General features: G+C 42.1%; 1 protein-coding gene across 1 annotated transcript in view; it reads right to left on the bottom strand.

Moving 5' to 3' along the window:
• Positions 1-6040: 6040 nt before the first annotated feature.
• The window catches only part of LOC311126524 (uncharacterized protein), a 62901-nt gene continuing 59629 nt past the window's right edge, over positions 6041-9312 (bottom strand). Inside the window, exon 2 of the mRNA XM_084200519.1 lies at positions 6041-6881. Coding sequence (XP_084056645.1) covers positions 6115-6881 — 767 coding nt within the window. The 3' untranslated portion in view covers positions 6041-6114. The remainder of the gene's footprint in view (positions 6882-9312) is intronic.

Below are 9312 nucleotides of genomic sequence, written 5' to 3'. Positions count from 1 at the left end.
TAAGATCTACGTCACGCTACAAGTATCGCCTGAAAGACGAACATCGCCAACTGCTGACTAAAGTGGGGTAACACAGTTAAGGAAAATATTTTATTTTCATTTATTTAATTGATGTGCAATATTATGTTGACACGTACAAAGAGAAGCATGTGTTGATTCATTAGTGCAGATTTTTATTTTTAACATACTATACTACTGCATATCTGCATTTAAGATAATTTCATATTCATCCAATTAAACAGATTATATTAAAATTAACAACTAGGTCTATACTGCTCCTACATGGTGTAACAATACATCATATAGATGTATATAATGAACAGACTAGGTCTATACTGGTCCTACATGGTGTAACAATACATCATATAGATGTATATAATGAACAGACTAGCTCTATACTGCTCCTACATGGTGTAACAATACATCATATAGATGTATATAATGTCCACCCACTGATGACCTTCCATGGTTTATTTATAGTCAGACCAAAATATTTGTGCATTAATAAAATCCTTTCAACAATCATCATCAGTGTTTTCTCTGACATGGGTGAAATAATATAGTGATGGGACTATTTATGAGGTTGTGAATGTTTTTCATGAAAACATCTTATCAACGTTATCAGAACAACGTCATCACATTGTCATTGACTTTTAGCACAGACAAAAGGGGAAACCCAGACACATCACTGGGGTTAGAAATCTGAAAGATCCTTAAAAAACTTAAGCTGTGTTCAAATACTCATACTTTAACCGTACTATTTGTGACCTAAATTGAGTATATAGTATGCTTACAGTATCCCAGAAGTGGACACTAATTCCGTGCTTTTAGGGCCCATAATGCAATTGTTGAGAAAATGGGCGTGACTTCACATCGTTTTCAGATTGGAAGAAAATGGCGGAAAATATGCAGCCGAGAGCGGATACAAATTCATTGCTGTAACTAATTTGGAGAAATGAAAAGAAAATGTTGAGCAATGTAATAAAGTAATGCCTTTTCAAATAAGTTACCTTACACGTTATGTTGGCTGACAATTTGTTAGTTACGCTACCCTTATGAACCGCACAGCATATCATTACATCAGTATGTACCGGTATGTTAGCTAGCTACCTAACGTTAGTTGGCGTCAATCTTGCCAGTATATTAACTATATGCTAACTATCTAACTACCCAACGGTTATTGACTTGATTATTCCCGTCATTCTTAGTTTAGCTAAGTGGTATAGTCGTCGTGCGTTCTTAATGGCCATTCGGTCCTCTGTAGCTCAGCTGGTAGAGCACGGCGCTTGTAACGCCAAGGTAGTGGGTTCGATCCCCGGGACCACCCATACACAAAAAAAAAAAAAAAAAATGTATGCACGCATGACTGTAAGTCGCTTTGGATAAAAGCGTCTGCTAAATGGCATATTATATTATTATTATTATAATTCGGTCGCTTTCATAAATTCGCTCTGGCTGTCTACTCCGATTTCAGAGCACCCTCGTCTCGTCTGAGTGTCCCAGACCAGAGCGCAGAATAACTGATGAATCTACGAACGCTCAACACCAGTTGAATATGGCCGGTGTCAGTAAACGTCGTTAAAAACGCGTAATTAAATTGTTGCCAGCAGTTACAGTCACAGTAATATGAAAACTGCCTAACCAGCTCTGCTAGGGCGAGTAAAGTGGTCAGAGTGAGATGTTCTCTAATGTGTCTGGAAGTAACTAGCCAAGTTAGCCAGTTAGCTTGGGTGCTTGACTGCCGTTGTGAAGTCAGAACGGATCACCGCTACTCCTCGACCAGAGCGTCCAGTGTCCGCTCTGAATTTACAAACGGACGATCTGACAACGCTATGAATTTACAAACGGACGATCTGACAACGCTCTGAATTTACAAACGGACGATCTGACAACGCTATGAATTTACAAACGCCCAGAGCGCACTCAGGTAATCCAGATTGAATTTAAGAACACAATGTCTAGCTAGTAATTTGTTATGCTAACAAGCTAGCAAGATGTTGCATAGCAACAGCATCAACTTCCGGTAGACAGGGGAAGCGCTAGTATGCTCAACAGAAAGGAGACCGTTCGTTTACAGTATACTAAAATGAACTAACAGTATGTAGTATATACTCATTAAGTATGTAGTATGTTAGCATGATGGAGCTTGATGAAACTTGGCTGACATTCTGCTAATTTTCTCATCGATGAAACATTCAATCTCAATAAAGTTCTGTTCCCAAAAATAAAACCTGTTACGAACAGAGTGCACAACATTTTTGTAGACTTGACCCTTTCTAAAAGGTATTTTTTTAATGCCATTGTTTAGGAGTGCAAGTGCGTTATTGCACACCGTAAACTTCAGAGTAGGCGTTCCCTAACGCTAAAAAGAGCCAATAGAATCTTGCTAGCTCGTGATTGGCTGTGCCCATCTTCTTGTTTGTTCCGCTCACTATGCTTCATTTGCTCCCATTGGAGAAAACGACGCCAACGATACATCTTGGGTTAGTTATCAGTACCTCCGCCTTTAGCTTGTTGACTAGTACACAAATTAACTCAATGAAACAAAAGACCTCGATTCAAGAGGTTTCAAGGTTAGAATAAAATAAAATAAAAAACAGTCTATTAATCTAATCATTTACATTCGAGAATATCCAAATCATTTGGATGAACATCTAAAGGTTCATACTTGCGTTCAATCAATCAAAAATCTATAATCGAAATAAAAGACACATTTGAAAATGTCAATCTGATTTTAGACATTATTGTACGAAGCTCCTCCCACCCCTGCTCCTTATTGGTTGCCACACCTCAGTCAACCTCATCAACCTGAAAGGGGAGGGGCTAGCCCTTTAAATGCCCCCACCTGCAGTCATTAGTCCTCTTTCAGCCAAACCAGCATGGAACCCTAGAGATGCCTTATTGACTGTGAATATTGCATGAATGTGGTGGCCAAGGTACACACATATATATATATATATGAAGTATGTGACCACCCCTTCAAATTAGTGGATTCGGCTATTTCAGCCACACCTGTATAAAATCAAGCACACTGCCTTAAGTAGAATGGCCTTACTGAAGAGCTCAATCTTTCAACGTGGCACCGTCATAGGATGGGTTTCCATGGCCGAGCAGCCGCACACAAGCATAAAATCACCATGCGCAATGCCAAGCATCGGCTGGAGTGGTGTAAAGCTCGCCGCCATTGGACTCTGGAGCAGTGGAAACGCGTTCTCTGGAGTGATTAATCACGCTTCACCATCTGGCAGTCCGACGGACTAATCTGGGTTTGGCGGATGCCAGGAGAACACTACCTGCCCCAATGTATAGTGCTAACTGTAAAGTTTGGTGGAGGAGGAATAATGGTCTGGGGCTGTTTTTCATGGTTTGGGCTAGGCCCCTTAGTTCCAGTGAAGGGAAATCTTAACGCTACAGCATATAATGACATTCTAGACGATTCCGTGCTTCCAACTTTATGGCAACAGTTTGCGGAAGGCCCTTTCCTGTTTCAGCATGACCATGCACAAAGCGAGGTCCATACAGAAATGGTTTGTCGAGATCGGTGTGGAAGAACTTGACTGGCCTGCACAGAGCCCTGACCTCAACCTCATTGAACACCTTTGCGATAAATTGGAACGGCGACCGAGGGCCTAATCGCCCAACATCAGTGTCCGACCTCACTAATAATCGTGGCTGAATGGGAGCAAGTCCCAGCAGCAGTGTTCCAACATCTAGTGCAAAGCCTTCCCAGAAGAGTGGAGGCTGTTTATAGCAGTAAAAGGGGGACCAATTCCATATTAATGCCCATGATTCCATATTAATGCCCATGATTCCATATTAATGCCCATGATTCCATATTAATGCCCATGATTTTGGAATGAGATGTTTGACAACAGTTGTCCACATACTTTTGGTCATAGTGTATCTCTTCAGTATTGTTATAGTACATTTATATTGTTTGTAGTTACCTCTGATTTAAGAGCTCTAAATAATATTCAAAGCCTGCTTATTGCTAGAAACCTTACCAAGTGTTGATTCATATTGTGTGTATAAATAGATTTGGGACTTTGTTGAAGTGTATTTAATTTACTGCCGATGTAGATATGCCTTGTTTGACTCTGTTTCCCTTCGATAACCATCCTTTCATCTACAATCATCTATCCACCAATGAAGCCAAACCTGTTTTAATAAAAAGGTCAAAAGGCTACCTACCAATTGTGTTACCTCCCAACCATCCATTCTGCCCAGACATACCATTGTGTTACCTCCCACCCATCCATTCTACCCAGACATACCCATTGGGTTACCTCCCACCCATCCATTCTACCCAGACATACCCATTGGGTTACCTCCCACCCATCCATTCTGCCCAGACATACCCATTGTGTTACCTCCCACCCATCCATTCTACCCAGACATACCCATTGGGTTACCTCCCACCCATCCATTCTACCCAGACATACCCATTGGGTTACCTCCCACCCATCCATTCTACCCAGACATACCCATTGGGTTACCTCCCACCCATCCATTCTACCCAGACATACCCATTGGGTTACCTACCACCCATCCATTCTACCCAGACATACCCATTGGGTTACCTCCCACCCATCCATTCTACCCAGACATACCCATTGGGTTACCTCCCACCCATCCATTCTACCCAGACATACCCATTGGGTTACCTCCCACCCATCCATTCTACCCAGACATACCCATTGGGTTACCTCCCACCCATCCATTCTACCCAGACATACCCATTGGGTTACCTCCCACCCATCCATTCTGCCCAGACATACCCATTGTGTTACCTCCCACCCATCCATTCTACCCAGACATACCCATTGGGTTACCTCCCACCCATCCATTCTACCCAGACATACCCATTGGGTTACCTCCCACCCACCCATCCTCCCCAGACATACCCATTGGGTTACCTCCCACCCATCCATTCTACCCAGACATACCCATTGGGTTACCTCCCACCCATCCATTCTACCCAGACATACCCATTGGGTTACCTCCCACCCATCCATTCTACCCAGACATACCCATTGGGTTACCTCCCACCCATCCATTCTACCCAGACATACCCATTGGGTTACCTCCCACCCATCCATTCTACCCAGACATACCCATTGGGTTACCTCCCACCCATCCATTCTGCCCAGACATACCCATTGGGTTACCTCCCACCCATCCATTCTACCCAGACATACCCATTGGGTTACCTCCCACCCATCCATTCTACCCAGACATACCCATTGGGTTACCTCCCACCCATCCATTCTACCCAGACATACCCATTGGGTTACCTCCCACCCATCCATTCTACCCAGACATACCCATTGGGTTACCTCCCACCCATCCATTCTACCCAGACATACCCATTGGGTTACCTCCCACCCATCCATTCTACCCAGACATACCCATTGGGTTACCTCCCACCCATCCATTCTACCCAGACATACCCATTGGGTTACCTCCCACCCATCCATTCTACCCAGACATACCCATTGGGTTACCTCCCACCCATCCATTCTACCCAGACATACCCATTGGGTTACCTCCCACCCATCCATTCTACCCAGACATACCCATTGGGTTACCTCCCACCCATCCAACCTACCCAGACATACCCATTGGGTTACCTCCCACCCATCCATTCTACCCAGACATACCCATTGGGTTACCTCCCACCCATCCATTCTACCCAGACATACCCATTGGGTTACCTCCCACCCATCCATTCTACCCAGACATACCCATTGGGTTACCTCCCACCCATCCAACCTACCCAGACATACCCATTGGGTTACCTCCCACCCATCCATTCTACCCAGACATACCCATTGGGTTACCTCCCACCCATCCATTCTACCCAGACATACCCATTGGGTTACCTCCCACCCATCCATTCTACCCAGACATACCCATTGGGTTACCTCCCACCCATCCATTCTACCCAGACATACCCATTGGGTTACCTCCCAACCATCCATTCTACCCAGACATACCCATTGGGTTACCTCCCACCCATCCATTCTACCCATTGGGTTACCTTTATATTTGTGAGTCGGGTTTCATATAAACAATGTGATTTCCTGTGGCATGAACAAAAACACACATTTCCAGTCAAAAACACAAGTCAGAACACAGCCTCTCTATTCTCTCATGTGATTTCAGGTCCTCTGACTGGGAAAATGTCTTTCCGCAATGAGAGCAGTGGAAAGGCTTCTCTCCTGAATGTGTTCTTTCGTGTGATTTCAGGTGCTCTAATTGGTTAAAACGCTTTCCACATTGGGAGCAGTGGTAAGGCAACTCTCCTCTGTGTGTCCACTCATGCGAATTTAGACTCCCTAACCAGGGAAACCGCTTTCCACATTGGGAGCAGTGGTAAGGCTTCTCTCCAGAGTGTATTCTGTTATGTATTTTCAGGTTCCCTAACTGGGTGAAACTCTTCCCACACTGAGGACATTGGTAAGGCTTTTCTCCTGTGTGTGTCCTCTCATGACCTTTTAGGTCCCCTGATCTTGAAAAGCTCTTTTCACATTGGAAGCAGTGATAAGGCTTTTCTCCTGTGTGTGTCCTCTCGTGCTCTTTTAGGTGCCCTAACCGGGTAAAACTTTTTCCACACTGGGAACATTGGAATGGCTTTTCTCCAGAGTGTAGTTTCTCATGCCTTTTCAGGTTAACTAACACGGTAAAACTCTTTCCACACTGGGAACATTGGAAAGGCTTTTCTCCTGTGTGCGTCCTCTCATGCCGTTTTAGGAACCCTAACCAGCTAAAACTCTTTCCACAGTGGGAGCAGTGATGTTGTTTTGCTGGTTTGGGCGTCTCCAAGTCTGGTTCCCCTGAAGGACTCTTCCTGCTGTCAGAATGAGAATCTGGTCTCTCTCCTGCCAAAGACAGAGTATTCTGTTAAACAGAGACCTGAATGAAACCTCCACATGATAAAAACTGTCTTCCTGTTTGGGTTGCAAAAAAATGGTAGCTTTCCGAAAATCCCCAGGTTTTTCAGAAATCCTGATTGGAGGAATTCCTGCTTATTCCCTCCTGATTCTGGGCAACTTGCAAACGGGTTTTCTGGAAAACCAGGGAAATTGGGGAAAGTGACCAGATATTTATAATCCTGCTTCCTACGAGGTTAAATCCAGACTAGATCCCTGAATAACCCAAGGTCAGAACATTTGAGGTCAGGATTTCAGAACATTTCCAATTTCCGTCATAATAAATATAGCTGCAAGCAGCAATGTAACAGGATGCTGTCTTATGAGCAGGCTGCATGGAAGCATTATCCATCCTCCCTTGTGGACAATTCAAAACACTTTATGGGTAAGTTTCAAGTTGATAAAGCAAAGAGAAGTGGAGTTATTAGGGTTTAATTTAAGACACTTAAAGATTTTTTAAAAACAAATACGCATTCTCATCTTTTGACATCATTTAGCTTTTCTCAAATATACTAGAGACAGACATGATTAACATACTACTACTACTACTACTACTAGTGACAGACATGATTAACAGACTACTACTACTAGAGACAGACATGATTAACAGACTACTACTACTAGAGACATACATGATTAACAGACTACTACTACTACTAGAGACATACATGATTAACAGACTACTACTACTACTACTACTAGAGACATACATGATTAACAGACTACTACTACTACTAGAGACATACATGATTAACAGACTACTACTACTACTAGAGACAGACATGATTAACAGACTACTACTACTACTACTACTACTAGAGACAGACATGATTAACAGACTACTACTACTAGAGACAGACATGATTAACAGACTACTACTACTAGAGACAGACATGATTAACAGACTACTACTACTAGAGACAGACATGATTAACAGACTACTACTACTAGAGACAGACATGATTAACAGACTACTACTACTAGAGACAGACATGATTAACAGACTACTACTACTAGAGACAGACATTAACAGACTACTACTACTAGAGACAGACATGATTAACAGACTACTACTACTAGAGACAGACATGATTAACATACTACTACTACTAGAGACAGACATGATTAACAGACTACTACTAGAGACAGACATGATTAACAGACTACTACTACTACTACTACTACTACTACTACTAGAGACAGACATGATTAACAGACTACTACTACTACTAGAGACAGACGTGATTAACAGACTACTACTACTACTAGAGACAGACATGATTAACAGACTACTACTACTAGAGACAGACATGATTAACAGACTACTACTACTACTACTAGAGACAGACATGATTAACAGTCTACTACTACTACTAGAGACAGACATGATTAACAGACTACTACTACTACTAGAGACAGACATGATTAACAGACTACTACTACTACTACTAGAGACAGACATGATTAACAGACTACTACTACTACTAGAGACAGACATGATTAACAGTCTACTACTACTAGAGACAGACATGATTAACAGACTACTACTACTACTAGAGACAGACATGATTAACATACTACTACTACTATTAGAGACAGACATGATTAACAGACTACTACTACTAGAGACATACATGATTAACAGACTACTACTACTAGAGACAGACATGATTAACAGACTACTACTACTACTAGAGACAGACATGATTAACAGACTACTACTACTAGAGACAGACATGATTAACAGACTACTACTACTACTAGAGACAGACATGATTAACAGACTACTACTACTAGAGACAGACATGATTAACAGACTACTACTACTACTAGAGACAGACATGATTAACAGACTACTACTACTACTAGAGACAGACATGATTAACAGACTACTACTACTAGAGACAGAAATGATTAACAGACTACTACTACTACTACTAGAGACAGACATGATTAACAGACTACTACTACTAGAGACAGACATGATTAACAGACTACTACTACTAGAGACAGACATGATTAACAGACTACTACTACTACTAGAGACAGACATGATTAACAGACTACTACTACTACTAGAGACAGACATGATTAACAGACTACTACTACTATAGACAGAAATGATTAACAGACTACTACTACTACTACTAGAGACAGACATGATTAACAGACTACTACTACTACTAGAGACATACATGATTAACAGACTACTACTACTAGAGACAGACATGATTAACAGACTACTACTACTACTAGAGACAGACATGATTAACAGACTATCACTACTAGAGACAGACATGATTAACAGACTACTACTACTAGAGACAGACATGATTAACAGACTACTACTACTACTAGAGCCAGACATGATTAACAGACT

The sequence above is a fragment of the Coregonus lavaretus genome (genome assembly GCF_964263955.1).
Source record: "Coregonus lavaretus genome assembly, contig: HAP1_SCAFFOLD_129, whole genome shotgun sequence".
In the NCBI taxonomy this organism is placed as follows: domain Eukaryota; kingdom Metazoa; phylum Chordata; class Actinopteri; order Salmoniformes; family Salmonidae; genus Coregonus; species Coregonus lavaretus.
This window is presented reverse-complemented; position numbering and strand designations above follow the sequence as displayed.